Below are 17,028 nucleotides of genomic sequence, written 5' to 3'. Positions count from 1 at the left end.
ACAGTAATTAACAACTTTAAAGCAATTTTCACATTTATTATCTCATTTAATCATTTCTTTTTATACCAGGTGGCTGTAGAAGTCTTTGGCCTTGTCCAACAGTTACTTCCCTCAGTTGCCATTTTGAATCAAAAGTATGCACCCCCTGCATTCAATCCTAATCAGTCAACAGATAGCACCACAGGAAACCAGCCTGAGCAAGGCCTCTCTGCTTGTACAACCTCTAATCACTATGCGGTCATAGAGAGTGAGCACCCCTATAAACCTGCATGTGTGATGCACTACAAGGTAGGCACTGACTCCTGGGCAGAGTTTAAATTTAAAAGTTGGTTTGATGTTCTATAATGATGTCTTACAGGATACTTTGCCTCTGTTTAGAAGTATAGTTTTTTGTAGTATTTAAATATAGAAATCATGTGGTTAGGCACTGTCAGATACACAAAAGGGTTTAAGGTAGAATTTTTGTCATTAAAGTGTAATGTTGGGAGTATTTATGAGAATTGTTCTCATATGTTTTTATAAGTCCAGTGCAGTATATAATGTTCAACTGCATATTATGTATTGTAATAGTAGTGGATATAAGCATGAAAATTTAAAAATCATATTGTTTGAACTGCTATTATTTATACCACAGCCTGAGTTCTGAAAATTTGTATATCCAATGCAGGACTTCGAGTGCTCTAATATAAATAATGTAAAAAATAATAAAACATTTATAAATATAATATTACAGAGTATCCAGAGTCTTTATTCCTTTTTAAATTGTATCATGTAAACTAAGGAGGAGAAGGAAGATTTGTCTACTTCATCAATGTAATTATAAGTTTTATGTGCTTGCAAAATACTCAACTTTTTATTATACACTGTGGTAAACATATAATAATCTAGATTATTTTAAAGCACCTTTATGGATATTTTATTATCTATCTTTAAATATAGACCCATAAAAAGTAACTATATTATTATTATACAGAAAATGCTAATAATTCCTTCATGTCATCAAATATGTACATTTTTAATTGAGTTATATTCAAAATAAGAGTTTAACTTTTTTAATTGTTTGAATTAGAATCCAGATAAGATCCATACATTGTGATTGGTTATTACGTCTCTCAAGTCTCTTGTTATCTACTTGAGGAGGTTCCCCTCCAACTCGGTCTTTTTTTGTTTCCTTGAATTTTATTTGAGAAAATGGACCATATGTCTTTGTTGGTAGGAACCTCTTCAGCTTGCCGCCTGAATCCTTTAGACATACCCCTTGTAGTCATTCATAGCATCCTCCCTCACTAGTGTAAGATATTCTAGGCTCGTCTTCTACATTTCTTGTGTTGGTATTTAAGAGCCAAAATTTGGCAGAAGAATTTGACTCATTTCTCTTGGGCTGGTGATTGTTTCTAAATATTTGTAGTGCACAGAACTGGTACATACAGTCACTCATGCATGTATTTATACACACAGGCACATATTATTTTTATATATGTGTATATATTCCTGTATAGACACATTTATATGTATGTTTTTTTTTTTTTTAAGATACAATACCTGAAGTTTGTACTGATGATACTAATTCAGAATAAGGTCCATAGGACCTTACCCTTGAATCTTTTTGTCATACATCTAGATCCCTGTTCCCAATGACACTGGGAATATTAGAATTAGAAAATCGGTTATTCATTTCCTGTGTGTGTATATGTGTGGGTGTGTTTTGTCATGTTGGGTATATCCCATCTAGGATGTATAAAGAAATGAATGTGTTTTAAAGTAAGTGGGTATGGTCAATTACTGTGTTTAATGTAAGTTGGAATAGTCACTCTGTGTGATTATGCCACAATTGGACATACATTTGGCATCATTTCTTTTATTTTAGGATTTTAGGAACTGCTTTTTATATCTTGTTTTGTTTTATAACAACTTAAATGATTACATTGTCCTAACTCAAATCTATAAAGGAAAGAGGACTCAGAGAAGTCTAGGTTTTATTTCTATCCCTAATCTCTGTTCCCTCCTTCCCTATCCTAGGTAGCATTTCATTTTATTATAACTTTGTAGTTTATTCTTCCGTTTTTTATAATGTAAGTGTAGTCACATACACAGATGGAGATAGTGTGTATATTCATTCCCCATGTGTTTCAGCTTTTATTGTAAATATTTCAAACTTGTAGGAAAAAATAAGATTTGTGCAATGATCACCTTGTATGCCTTTCACCTGGCTTCATCAGTTAACATTTTGCCACATTTGTTGTATTTATTTATCTGTATTTGATACTGCTGAACCATTTAAGAGTAAGTTGCAAACATGAACAGTCACCTTGTTCCTAAGAACAGAGATTTTTCTGTGTATCGGTAATACACTAGTCAAATTTAGGGAATTTAACATTGATGCTCTATTACCATAATGCGTAATAGTAGTATACCATGATATTATAAGCTAGATGTTTTGCCAGCTGCCCCAACAACAGCATTCATGGCATTTTTCTAAACCCAGATCTGGGATCCAACCAGATTCATCCATTGCACTTAGTTGTCAGGTCTTCTCTGTTTCCTTTGATCTGAAATAGTGCCTCAGGCTTTCCTTGTCTTTCTTGACACTGGCATTTATGAAGAATACAATCAGCGGTTCTGTAGAAGTATCCTTTTATTTGGACTTGATTGATTGTTTCCTAATGATTGAACTTAGGTTACTTGTTTTGGGCAGCAACAGTTCATAATTGATACCATATTCTTGTCAGTGCATTCCATCAGGAAGTACTTACCATTTGATTAAGAGGATATCTGGCAAGTTTCTCCACCAAAACTACCTTTTTTCTCTTTGAAAAGGCTTATGGGTAGAGAGCTAGAGGCTGTGTAAAAAATACTCCCTAACAAATTTTCACCCAGCAGTTTTAGCATCCATTGGTGATTCTTACCCAAATCACTTATGACTATAGTGGTTGCGAAACGGTGGCTTTCTAATTCTGTTATTCTTTCCATTTGGTGTTCTATTGTAAAAGACCGTTTTTCCATCCCTTCCACTTTTAAACACACATTCACTCATTTATTTTATGTGTTTATATCAATACAGATTTAAGAATTTTCTTTTTGTTTAATGTTATAATCCTTTGCTGTTATTATTTTAATTCTCAAATTTTAATTGATTTGGCCAGTGGAAGTTCATTCAAGCTGGATTTTATGTTTTTTATATGTTTTATCATGTTTTCGTCAGTTTTTGAATACTACCTACCAGTTCTAGTCAACATTATAGGAGTCTTGTCTTTATATCTATCCCATTTATGTGTCACTGTGAAAAATAGAACTACTGGGTAAAATTAACAATTTCCTTGTAAATGTTTGTCTTCAGAATATATCCCGCTGACATTAGATAACAAAGTACCAAATTCAGAAGTTACTTGGAGTAATTCTTTTTATTTATATGTGCAGGTTGCTATATGATCACTTTGCTATAAAATTAGGCTTATTTGGTTTTTTGTACTTAATTTTTGTGAGTTTTCCCCCATCCTTCTTTGTTTATCTTTATATTTATCTTGGTTAACTTTTATCTTTTAACTTTATACAGTATTTAAAATATCAACATGGCTCCAGAAATAAAATCATATAAAATAACATGCTCAGAATTATGAGGCCCTTCCCTTTCCCTTCTCTGCTTCTCAGCTTACTCCATTGAGTGTCCTGGTGTTTCCTTCCTGTGTTTATTTTTGAAAAAATAGATAGATGGATATAGATGTAGGTTTTTCTTTTTAAAATGGTAGCACACCAAATCTGTTTGGTACTTTTTGAAATGTAACAAAATGCATAGAAATCTCCCCATACCATTTAAAGAGATCATCCTCATTCTTTTTTTTACAACTGGTTAGTGCTCCTCTGTGAAGATGGATCATAGTTTATTCAGTAGGTAGCTTGTGTGAGCACTTCAGGTGTTTTCAGTATTTTGCTAATTTTTTTGCGATGAATAACCTTACGTAAATGTTGGGCTTTTTTGTTTGTTTTTTCATGTATTTAGAAATATATCTTCAAAGCACATCCCCAGAAGTGGGATTACTGGGTCAAACAAATGTAGACTGAGGAGCCATGTGCTTCATAGATTTGGGGTTACTGCTACAGAAGCTGAACGCATATGTATCTTTGCTAGGGTTGAGAGAGTCCTGTCGAGGTTATACTGTTTCGTGTCCCCAGCACCAGTGTTTGAGAGTGCTTGTTTTCTCACAGCCTCCCCAACAGAGTGTGTGGTTAAATTTTGGGCCTTTTGCTAATATAATGGGAGAATTGGTGGGAGTAATGGTATCTTACTTTAGTTTTAATTTGCATTTATGTAATTATGAACAAAGGTGAGCTTTTCATTTAAGTGGAGATTTTTTTTAATCCTGTACCAAAGCTGTTTGCCTTAGTTCTAGGTAATTTTTTTAGATCAATATCATACTTAGGAAATTTCCTAACTGTCATATCATATCCTATAACCATTTCATAGTTTACTATTTGACATGGTCCCACTTAATTGTAATTCGACTACCAAGACAGAATGCTGTCTGCAATGATGATGATAGAAGCTTACCCTACAACCCAGTAATAGTATTACTAGGAATTTATCCAAAGGATACAGGAGTGCTGATTCATAGGGGCACTTGTGCCCCGATGTTTATAGCAGCACTTTCAACAATAGCCAAATCATGGAAAGAGCCCAAATGTCCATCAACTGATGAATGGATAAAGATGTGGTTATATATACAATGGAATACTACTTGGCACTGAGAAAGAATGAAATCCTGCCATTTGCAACAATGTGGATGGAACTGGAGGGTATTATGCTAACTGAAATAAGTCAGGCAGAGAAAGACATATGATTTCACTCCTATGTGGAATTTGAGAAACTTAACAGAAGTCCATGGGGGAAGGGATGGGGAAGAAATAGTTTCAAACAGAGAGGGAGGCAAACCCATATTAGATTCTTAAATACAGAGAACAAACTGAGGATTGATGGGGGTGGCAGGGGAGAGGGGAAAGTGGGTGATGGGCATTGAGGAGGGCACTTCTTGGAATGAGCACTGGATGTTGCATGTAAGCGATGAATCATGGGAATCTACCCCTGAAACCAAGAGCACACTGTATACACTGTATGTTAGCTAACTTGACATTAAATTATATTTTAAAAAATACTAATAAAAGATTTTAAAAAGATAAGGACAAAGATACATTTTATGACCTAGTTTGTGTGACTTTCAACACAATAGCTAATATTTGGCAATTTTATTACATTTAGTTTTTCTACCCTTCATTCATATTTCAACTTTAATAAAATAAACTATATTGGCTTACTTAAAAATATACATATAAGTATGTGCCATCATAAACTCATATTACATTGAAACTTTAGGAAAATATAAAAATCTAAGTTTTCATCATTGTGTGTTTAGTTTATTTTTTTATTCTCGTTATATATGAAGTTCTGAAGTTTTTTGCTAATGAAAAATATCATTTGTAGCAGATACTATGAATGGTAGATAAAAGTGACTAAAACCTTAAATTTTAATGATTTGTTTCCTTTCCATCAATATATCTTTATATTTTGCCCATTTAATTATATTTTCATTTACCTACTTATATTCCTTAAATGCATACTGAGTGAAATAGAAAATTTACTATATATATATAGTTCCACAAGAAAATTAGATAACTGAATGTTTATGGAAATCAAAACAACCTTGTAATATTTTTTCAGTGTTACCAAACATTATTAATGTAATATCAACCAAGTTTTAGGTAGAAAGCAGTAGATATTGCAAGTTGGGAATAGGGACAATTGATAATTGAACATTAATACCATGATTTCTAGTCATATTGAAACTACTGTATTAGTTTCTTAAAATTTAGTTTACAGTATGTTTAAAGCATCATATTTACAGTATGTCCTGTGTCTAAAATAGGAAAAAAAAATCAAATTTTTCTTAACAAATACAAGTGTCCTCTCGCCTGTTGACCTCAGGTGACGTTCCCAGAATGTGTACGGTGGATGACAATCGAGTTTGACCCCCAGTGTGGCACTGCGCAGTCAGAAGATGTCCTCCGTTTATTGATTCCTGTCAGAACTGTTCAGAATTCAGGATATGGACCAAAATTGACATCTGTTCATGAAAATCTTAACTCCTGGATAGAATTAAAGAAATTTTCAGGGTCCTCTGGGTGGCCTACTATGGTTTTAGTGTTGCCAGGTAAGTTGTTTTTTTCTTTTCTGTTTTATATGGTAAAATATATGCATTTATGACAATTATGTTTAGTAAGGATACAACATTGAAAACGTTTACAAACATTGAGAAGAATTTCTTCAAGACCTACTATACATCTGGAGTGCACTTGAGTAGTGAAGAAGATTCTAGACAGAGGGCATAACACGACTGAGTTTTCAAAGAGAGAACGTCATGAGGATCTTGTGAAAAAAGTTTAGCTTGACCAAAGCAGAGGGTTAATATTGAGGAGTGGATGTCTGTATAGTTGGGAACAAACTATGGAAGAAGTGAATTTGATCTTTTATTTTCCCAATAAGTGCTAGACTTTGAGAACTTAGGGCTTCTTCCACTCAAGAGAATTGGTGAAACACCTCACGTACTGAGTTACATTAAAGCTGTTGTTTTTAGTTCTTCAGGCTTGAGGATGTGTGTGTGTTGGGCAGGGCAGGGGGGGGGGGTGTCAGAGATAGAAAGCATTTTTTATTGCTATTGCTAATGTTTTCCTTTCAAAGAAAGTTTGTAAATTATTAAAACTGCATGTAGTCTGTTGTGTTTTTAACCAGTTAACCATAAATATTCTTGTGACTCCTCAAACTCATAGCCTGTTTGAATTCAGAAGCTTTTGTCTTCTAGTCTGACCTGCCTTGTTTGTTTGTAAGGAGCCAGGTTAGAGGATTGCTTACTGACTGAAACAGAAAAGGCTAACTAACCTAGGTTACCCTAGAAATAGATAATTGAAAAATGATTGCTCATGTAACATGAAGGTAGAACATTTGATTGAGGAGAGCTTGGTCATAAAGAAAAATAACAATTCACTTGAGATGATTCTGTTGTTGGCTAGAGTTGTTTTTAGCAATTATATTCAAGTAGATACAGGAACACCCCCCACCCCCAAAAAGCCTGGGCTTTTTAGTAACTGATTTGTATTGCTACCTATCTTGAGATAGATAAAAGGGAAATTTTAATAAAGTCATTTCAGATTTTGAACTCAATGTTTGCTTTTTTTTCTTAGGAAATGAAGCCCTTTTTTCGTTGGAGACTGCATCAGATTATGTGAAAGATGACAAAGCTTCTTTCTATGGTTTTAAATGTTTTGCAATTGGATATGAGTTTAGCCCTGGACCTGATGAGGTAGGAATGAATTATCTTCTCATTGTGTTAAGATTGTGTTTCTGAGGGCTGCTATTGACTAAAGTTGTGTTTGCTGCCTATGTTCACGAAGCCTGAAATTTAAAGAATATAATTTAAAATACCTTGTAGTTTAATTTTGTGTAGTGTTTTTTGTTTTTTAGTGTTTTGTTTGTTTGTTTGTTTTTGCTACTTTTAACACATGAAGAGAATAGAGTCTGCAACAGAAAGTATAATTGTACCTGCTCCAAACCTGCTCAGGTGACTGTACCTTTCTGAGTAAATAATAGAATCTGCTTTCCCAATGGGGCCAATTTAGTTTCTATTCTAAATGTTTCAAATCACACAATAAAACAAAATCAAGGTGAAAAAAATGATCATGTTACTTCAAAGTAATGAATGACAAATTCTTTGGACAATGCACCTGTAGACCTGGACCTTATAACATGCAGTAGACATTTTATTGACCCTCTTCCACTCTTAATTTAACCACTAGTTGACCTGTTCTTTCTGGTTTCAAAAGTTATGCTTGGATGCAAATCACATTTTGTTGATAATCCACATTATCTTCCAAATATTTTATCCTCCAGATATTTTTTAAAGCAGCTCATTTTATCTTATTTTCATTTCATTTCACTTCATTTTATTTTATTTTATTTTACTTTTGGGATTCTCCAGGGTGTCATTCAGTTGGAAAAAGAATTAGCCAATCTTGGCGGAGTTTGTGCAGCCGCTTTGATGAAAAAGGATCTAGCACTTCCTATTGGTAAGTCTGGTCAAGTATTAAGTGTTCATGATTTTGTTAAAAATTTCAAGAGTAGAATATGTTTATTTTAGGGCATTCTGAAATAAATTAGCAACATGAATTCAATAGTCCCATACATTCATAAGTAATAACTGTTTAATACGCTGGTAGTTTGGGTTTTCTGTACTGAAGATTGAAGAGTATCCTCTAGTCTTTTCTATTCACACACAGACATGCACACAAACCCTCCTTAGGCACATACATGCTGTGTGTCAGACACTGGGTTAAACATTAGGTACATAATAGTAAACCAAAAGTTTTGAGATAATTTCTTAAATATCCTTGTGGACATATCAACTAGACAGTTGGATATTCATTGCCTGACGCTCAGGGCACAAGTCAAAGGAAATGTCATTTGAACATAGTTGAAATTTAAAGGCATGGGACCATGTGAAAGATGAGCTAGGAAGAGAATGCAAATGAGAAAGAGGAGATAGCCCAGGATCAGAGGTGGGACTGCCAAAGTGTCAAAAATGGACAGAGCGGGAGGAAGAGCATGTAAAAAAGACTGGTACAGCAGCGAAGGAGGTAGGCGTAAAACCAGGAAAATGGACATTGATGGGATTTTTTAATGTAGTTGAGAAGTCAATTAAAATCTACCATTGGATGGAGAGACTTGTTGGTTACATATATTCTCAATAAGAAATATATCAGTGAGATGAGAGAAACATAAGGCCTTTAGAGTAGAGGGAGAGAATGGATTGTCAGAAAAGAGACGCAGGTTAAATATAGATAGCTCTTTAGAAGAATTTTCCTGTGAAGCACAGGAGAGAAATGAGGTAGTGGCAGGAACAATACCTCTTTATAAAATTATACAAATTTGTGTGGTATGTGAATCAATTTATGATCAGGATGGTAAAGATGAAACTAAGGTTAGAAATATTTACTGATTCTATGATGCTTAGACATGGTTTAACATTTATCTTCACAGTGTTTGGGAGTAAAAGACATTATTATTGTATTTCCCCAGTTCTCACCCTCAGAAGTTCATTTGTAGCTCCTCCCTCAAAGACTACCCTTTCCACCTCATCCCTCCTTCCTCCCTTCTCATTCTCTGCTCTTTTCTTCCTTCCCTTTTTCCTGCTCCCTTCCATGCTTCTCAGTTCCCCTGCTCCTACTTAATGTTGACACAGGTATGAGGAAATGAGACATGTTGTGTTCTCTTTATATGAAGGAAATGGGTGTAGCCTTTGGAGGAAATTTGTTAATACCTGTTCAAATTTTACATGCCGTATACTTTTTGATACAGCAATTTTTGTATGTACTTGCACAAATGCTTAAAAAATATATGTTGTAAGAGAGATATTATTATAGCAGTGCTTGTGATTGTAAAACATAGAAGCAACTGAAATATCTATCAGTTGGAAACTGGTTAAATAAGTAATGATACATACAAGGGGAATACATGAGACTGTTAAAAAACAACAACAAAAAGAGATTTCTATGTTCTGACCAAGAAGAATTCCTAATTATGTTAACTGAGAAAAGTTTCAGAAGACGGTCCCATTCTTCGTGAATATTATGTTATATATATATAATAATATATGTGTATGTGTGCATGAGTATATATGTTGACACACACACACATGTACTTATTTGCACACAAAGTTTCTTGAATAACACATAAACTGTTGACATTTTATTTTCAGAAGGAGGTAGGTAGGAGAATTTTTCATTCTACACTTCTGCAAAATTTGAATATTTCCTTTTGAACATGTATTACCTTCGTAATAGTTTTTAAATTAATTAAACTATCAAAGCAAATTCAATAAATATGGTTGGTTTTTTTTTTAATGTTGCTTTATTTTTGAAGGCAAGAGATCCAGAGCATGAGCAGAGAGGAGCAGAGAGAGAGGGACACACAGAATCTAAAGCAGGCTTCAGGCTCTGAGCTGTCAGCACAGAACCCACAATGGGGCTTGAATTCACAAACCATGAGATCATGACCTGAGATGAAGTCGGACGCTTAACCGACTGAGCCACACAGGTGCCCCTAAATGTGTTTTATATGAAGCAATAAAGGAGAAAATGGATGGAGGATACACTCACTATCTTATGTTTTCCTGTAAATTACTCTTTTTACTAAAGGTATAGATAGCTCTTGTATAAGATAACCAAAATAAAAAGGCCCAGATTCTGAGTAATTAGTTCCTTCATTTTGGAGGGTAGAGGAGAATTTGAATACACTAAATTCAAAAGTGCACATTTATATGCCCAAATGTAGTGTGTGTGTGTGTGTGTGTGTGTGTGTGTGTGTGTTGCACATCACTTGGTAGATACCTTTTGAGTATTGCCTTGAGAATTATAGCCTTATATTTACACTGAAAATTACATTTTAAAACATAAAGCACTGAGACTGATCCAGAATGGTAATAGTTCTTTCCAATCTGGAATATCAGAATTGCGAAAAAGGTGTGAATAAATGCAGAGGACTAGAGAGTTAAACTAAGTGAGGTGCCTGGGTGGCTCAGAGGGTTAAGCATCCTACTCTTGATTTCGGCTCAGGTCATGATCTTGCGGTTCGTGAGTTCAAGCCCCATGTCCAGCTCTGCGCTGACAACATGGAGCCTGCTTGATGCTTGAGATTCTCTCTCTCTCTCTCTCTCTCTCTCTCTCTCTCTGCCCCCCTCTCTTTGCACCTCCCCTGCTCTTGCTCTCAAAATAAATACATAAACTAAAAAAAAAAAAAAAAGTTAAACTAAGTATTAATATATGTTACTAAAACTTTTCATTAACACAACAGGTAATGAATTAGAGGAAGATCTTGAAATTCTTGAAGAGGCTGCATTGCAGGTATTGTCACAAACATTGTAAGGATAAATTTGTACATTGATTTGAAAGCAGTATTTTCATTCAGATCAACCTTATTTTTCTTGAATATAGGGCTTTCATTAAGTACTTCATTCTGTTTATTGACAGATAATACATAACTTATAATATCTTGATAGGAGAAACCCAGGTGAGTCCTTGCTGTGCTGCATGGAGGTTGTTAAATCTGAAGTGAACATAAATCCTGCCAGAGCAGGAAGTTACCAAGTGCCAAGGGTTTAGGGAAGGGCTTTGCAGAGCTGTTGACATTTAAATTGGATCTCAAAAGAAGTTTTATTTACCGGTCAGAAAAAAGAGGGAAATGGGTGTTAGTAGTAGTAACTTAAATAATTTCTATAGAGTATTTTATTGTATCTTTAATATTATCTGTTTTTAGCATTTACATTTTGAGATCAGTATTCTCTCTTGCATCTTACAGTTACAATAACTGAAGTTCAAGGAAGTTTTGTGACTTGTCTAAGAATTCAGCTAATTAGGAGACAGAGGCTAGTATCCAGGTCAACTGTTAACCTATAGCTGGTTGTTTACATCTTATTCACTTCCCAAGATGAATTGATCATAGCAGTAATAATAAAAACAAACATTTATTTGATCCTGACCTTATCAAGTACTATTCCAAACACTTTGCATATTTTAACTCATTTAGTCCTCATAGTGGCCCCATGAATGAGAGACTCTTATTTTCCATTTACAAGGAGGCATGGAGTGCTTAGGTAACTTGCCCAGAATCACATAGCTAGTAAGCAGCTGGCTAGAATTTGACCTCTGGCAATTGGGTGACAAAGTCCATGATCTTGATTACTATGCTCCAATTATAGAGAGCCCTGGTATCCTCAATAATGTTAAGAAACTTCTACGTTTTAAAAACCCACCAGGTTTTGTTTTTGTTTTTAAAAAAGAGTTAAATTTTTGTACTTTAAGATAAAAAAATAAAAATTCAATAGAGATTTAATAAATACAGTATGTATCAGACAACATTCTAATTAAAGAGAACCATCAAGGAGTTCATATGTTATTTATCCTTACAGAGATTATAATGGTTTATAAAATGTCATTTAGGCCTGATATAAAGAGATGTTTATTGTGCTTCTGTTAAAGACAAAAACCCTCATATCCCAGATTGCCCACATTTTTGGCACATAAGGTAGATGTCATGTGGTCTAATACCTACTACTTGTTAGGTAGCATAGTGTGCACTTTGTATGTGTTATATAATTTAAATTTTACAGTAACTACAGAAGAGAGATATTATTTGATTACCAGTTTATACATTTTGCAGATTCAGGAATGGTGTGTAATCTCTTAGCTCAAGAGCACACAGCAGTGCTTGTCTAAAAGTCAGGAATTGAACTCAAATCTGTTTGATTTTAAAGATCATGATTTTTGAAATTGTATATCTCAGAGAATGCAGAAGGTACTGTTGTATAAGTGTCATAGTAGTGGAAGCATAATCCTTTTCTATGAAAAATATTTTGTTTCAAAATTTATAACATAGTCATTAAAAAGTTTCTAGAGTTTCAACATTTAAAGCAGATCTTTCAAAAAGGTAAAGTTTGCTTGCCAGGTCAGTGAAAACTAAAATTTCAGTTGTATCTGCCTCTTTTTCTTAATTTTAATTGAGGCTTAGACAGACTAATGGAGTTTATGTGCAGCCACAGTCAGGCTTGTATCCACATGTTGTCCAAGACAGGACCTTGGTAGCCACCCACCTAAGAGAGCAAAGATAATCCACCCATGAAAGATGCCAGTAATGGGGACACAAAAGGTGAGAGGCCTCCACAGCTGCCTGCAGAAGGGAGCCCTGGCCCAGTAGAGCGAGAAGAGATGCACCTTCTCAACCTGCACGTCTCTGATGTCACTTGTTTTGGTGGGAGGAAGGAGGCTGGCTATCCCATATTTTTCCCTCCTGGAGGTTTGTTTTCTACTTGGCAGGCTACAGGAGCACTGGGGCATGGAGAGAAAATGCTTTCCCCGAAAAGGCCTACCTAAAATTGTGTGCAAGTTCAAGAAACTCATGTAATTAAAATTGTATGTTTTCAAATACATGAATATTGTCTTACCCAACAGGTGTGCAAAACCCATTCTGGTATTCTTGGGAAGGGTTTAGCTCTTTCTCATTCACCAACTATATTAGAGGCGCTTGAAGGAAACTTACCACTTCAAATCCAAAGCAATGAACAGTCCTTTCTGGATGATTTTATTGCCTGTGTTCCAGGATCAAGTGGTGGGAGGCTTGCAAGGTAATGTGCTTTAAGTGCTACAGCGACTTATTTCAGGGCATGCCTCACTCTTCATTTCTGAAGAGAAATGAAAGGGAAAGATGTTAAAATGAAGCCTGAAGAATCTGGTTTATGCGTTTTGAACTTGCCGAAGTATAAAATGGTAAATATTTTAAAATACCTTTAAAGAATATGGTAGTTGTTAGTTGATTATTTTATAGTTTCCTAGGTGAACTTTTATTTATTTAAAAAATAGATGGAGCACATGGTATAATTGAGAAGTCTAGGAATTTTAGACTAAACTTAAATTTATCACCGTATGTTATTTTAATATGATTTCTTTAAAACCTACAAATAATGCAAATATATTTAGAATTTAAATGAAATCATTTGGGGTTGGTTGTAGAGTTCTCATTTATCTTGTTGCTATTTTTTTTTATGAAAAGAAAAAATGTGCTGGCTTGTGTGATTTTACTAGTAAATATAGAAGTCTTACTTCTTCCCATTTCTAATTTTAAAAATAAAGAGATTCCTCTTTAGTTTTGAAAAATCAAAATGGTGATTGGAGGATAGAGAATTTTTTTAAGTCAGCCTCACTGCTAACTTTGTGGACATTTTTACATAATACATGACAGAATTACTTATAACTTATCTCCCAGGACAACTTGAATGTAGATCATGGAATGAATTCAAGAATGAATATCCTGGGGCATCTGGGTGGCTCAGTCAGTTAAGTGCCTGACTTCAGCTCAGGTCATGATCTCGCATCTTGTGGGTTCAAGCCCTGCTTCAGCCTCTGCACTGACAGCTCAGAGCCTGGAGCCTACTTCAGACTACTTGTCTCCCTCTCTCTCTGCCCCTCCCCCACTTGTGCACACTCTCTCTCAAATATAAATAAGCATTTAAAAAAAAAGATTATCAGTTTCTTCTATTAAAAAAAAAAAGAAGAATGGGTATCCCAAAGTGTAGAAATTTGGCAAAATTTACATGGAAGGGAAGGTAATAGGGAAGATAGTTGAGACACTGGATGAACAGGAGATGAACAGTACATCTTTAACCTAGCTGTTCTCAGGCAGCAGAATGCCATTAGTATCACTGCTTTTACAGATGAGTTGTTCTTAGATTTTCAGGCTGGGAAATCCGGGCAGACCTCTCTCAGTAAGCATGACTGTACTGGGACTTCAAATATACACAACCTAAATTTGTTTTCTTGGTTATTTTGTGTCAGCTGTAGTTAAAATTTCAAGTTTTCTGATTTTAAAATTATTTCTATTTACAAAAACATCAGAAACCTCCTGTACTTTGTCATATTTTTTTAATGAATGCGTCATTAACAATTTGCAAGGGAGACACTTGTGATTGTCACTGAATTGGAAATGAAGATATTATTTGGTACAAATGTTACTCATTTGGCTTAATTTCATGTTAATCATTGAAGATATTTATGAATGTTTACTTTTTTGCTTGTTTTTTCATCACTGCTAGGTGGCTTCAACCAGATTCCTATGCTGATCCTCAGAAAACATCTTTGATCCTGAACAAGGATGATATTCGTTGTGGTTGGCCTACCACCATAACTGTTCAAACAAAAGACCAATATGGGGATGTAGTACATGTTCCCAATATGAAGGTAATTATATCAGAATTAAATTAATAGTCATCAGAGCACTATTATTACTAATAAAATTTTAGAAAAAGCAAGTGTTTAGAGTCCACTTGCAGTACTGTCTTTATATTTGTCAATAGAGGAAGCTGAAAAATTGTGTAAGGACTTATATTAATTAGCACCTAATTTTCCAAGTTATTTTTTTTTTTAATGTTTATTTTTAGAAAGAGACAGATGGTGAGCGGGGCAGGGGCAGAGAGAGTGCAGGAAGCACAGAATCTGAAGCCGACTCCAGACGCTGAGCTTAGCACAGAGCCTGATGGGGGGGGGGGGGGGCTTGATCTCATGAACCGCAAGATCATGACCTGAGCTGAAGTCGGACACTTAACCAACTGAACCACGCAGGCTCCCTCCAAGTTATATGTTTTATTGTTTGTTTTTTACATTTAGCTGGGAGCTATAGTGATTCAAGGGAAGGATAAAAAAGTGTTCATATATGCAAACAGAGGGAAGGCCTTTAATATAAAGTGGTTGAATAAATCGATGAAGGAACACATTTTAAAATTTTGTACATATATATTTTTTTTACTTTTTTTTAAATGTTTTATTTTATTTTTGAGAGACAGAGAGAGACAGAGCATGGGGGGGGGGGCGGGTGGAGCAGAGAGAGAGGGAGACAATATCTGAACCAAGGTCCAGGCTCCATGCTGTCAGCACAGAGCCTGACGGGCTCAAACCCACAAACTATGAGATCATGACCTGAGCTAAAGTCAGACACCTAACCGACTGAGCCACCCAGGCACCCTGTATATATTTTTTAAAAGACACTAATACATTCTGTATTTGGTACTATTGAAACAACATTTAATTTAAAATATAATATTGATACATATTAAATTAGAAATGATGGCAGTTCCTCAAAAAGTTAAAAATAGAATACCCCATGATCTAGTAAACACTGTTGGGTATTTACCCAAAAAATACAAAACACTAATTCAGAGGGATACATACACCCATGTATTTACTGCAGCATTATTTACAGTAGCCAAATTATGGAAGCAGTCCAAGTGTCCATCAGTAGATGAATGGATAAAGAAATGGATTTTAAAAATGGATATATACACACACAATGGAATATTATTATTCAGCCATAAAAAAGAATGAAATCTTGCTATTTGCAACAACATAGATGGAGCTAGAGAGTATAATGCTGAATGAAATAAGTCCGAGAAAGACAAATGTTAAATGATTCCTTATGTGAAACTTAAGAATCAAAACAAAGGAGGTTGTTGGAAGATGGAGGCATAAGAGGGCGATAGGCTCACCTCGTCTGGCTGATCACTTAGATTCCACCCACACCTGCCTAAATAATCCAGAAAACCGCCAGATGTCTAGCAGAACACTCTCCGGAGCCAAGTGTGGATAAGAGGCCTACAGAAGACGGTAGGAAGGGCAGAGAGGTGGTGCGTGCTACACAGACTGGCAGGAGGGAGCAGGGGCGGTGGAGGGGCAGCCCGCCTGGCAAGACAGAGCCCCCAAAGTCTGGCTTGCAAAAGTCGAGGGGCCAGACTCCGTGAGTTCTGACAGCCAGTGGGACTTAACATCTGGAATGTTAAAGTCAACAGCTCTGCTTGGAGAGCAGGAGGGCAAGAGAACATTGAGAGGGAGAGTTGTTGAGCCAGGGAAAACAGACCTCAGCTCGGTGGGGAATAAAGGCGCTGGCAAGCGCCATCTCCGTCTCCCATCCCCCAGCTGTAAACCCAAATGGAACCAGTTCCCATCACCCAACTTGCTTGCACCCCACAAATACCCAACGCTGTGCTTCTGTGGATCCATCCCTCCAACGGGTCTGCCTCCCGACTGGTGCTGCAGGGGCCCCTCCCCCAGGAGACCACCACAGCAAAGCAAGCTAAGCCTGCCCCTCCCGCCCCTGTGCACCTTGCGGATCCACCCTGGCTAATAGGCCAGATCCCATCAAAGCAGCACCACAAGCCTGTCAGTGTGCAAGTAGCCCAGACAGGGGCCACACCACTCCACAGTGAGTCCTGCCCCTGGGAGAGGGGAAGATAAGGTACACACCAGTCTAACTGTGGCCCCAGCCATGGGCTGGGGACAGACATCAGGTCTGACTGTGGGCCCCGCCCACCAACACAAGTTACTCCAGACAGCACAGGGGAAGTGCCCTGCAGTTCCATGCCACCCCAGGGACTATCCAAAATGAGGAAG

At 36.0% G+C, this 17,028-nt stretch overlaps 1 protein-coding gene across 8 annotated transcripts in view; it reads left to right on the top strand.

Annotated features, from left to right (window-relative positions):
- Window positions 1-17,028, top strand: part of MYCBP2 (MYC binding protein 2) — a 283,331-nt gene that overhangs the window by 162,747 nt on the left and 103,556 nt on the right. For all 8 annotated transcript variants that reach the window (XM_030312209.1, XM_030312183.1, XM_030312194.1 and 5 more), the window contains 7 exons: window positions 70-288; window positions 5,975-6,200; window positions 7,228-7,346; window positions 8,022-8,109; window positions 10,892-10,941; window positions 13,045-13,217; window positions 14,682-14,826. In XM_030312209.1, the coding sequence (XP_030168069.1) occupies window positions 70-288; window positions 5,975-6,200; window positions 7,228-7,346; window positions 8,022-8,109; window positions 10,892-10,941; window positions 13,045-13,217; window positions 14,682-14,826 (1,020 nt within the window). The remainder of the gene's footprint in view (window positions 1-69; window positions 289-5,974; window positions 6,201-7,227; window positions 7,347-8,021; window positions 8,110-10,891; window positions 10,942-13,044; window positions 13,218-14,681; window positions 14,827-17,028) is intronic.

Source organism: Lynx canadensis, chromosome A1, assembly GCF_007474595.2.
Source record: "Lynx canadensis isolate LIC74 chromosome A1, mLynCan4.pri.v2, whole genome shotgun sequence".
NCBI classification, from domain to species: Eukaryota; Metazoa; Chordata; class Mammalia; order Carnivora; family Felidae; genus Lynx; species Lynx canadensis.
This window is presented reverse-complemented; position numbering and strand designations above follow the sequence as displayed.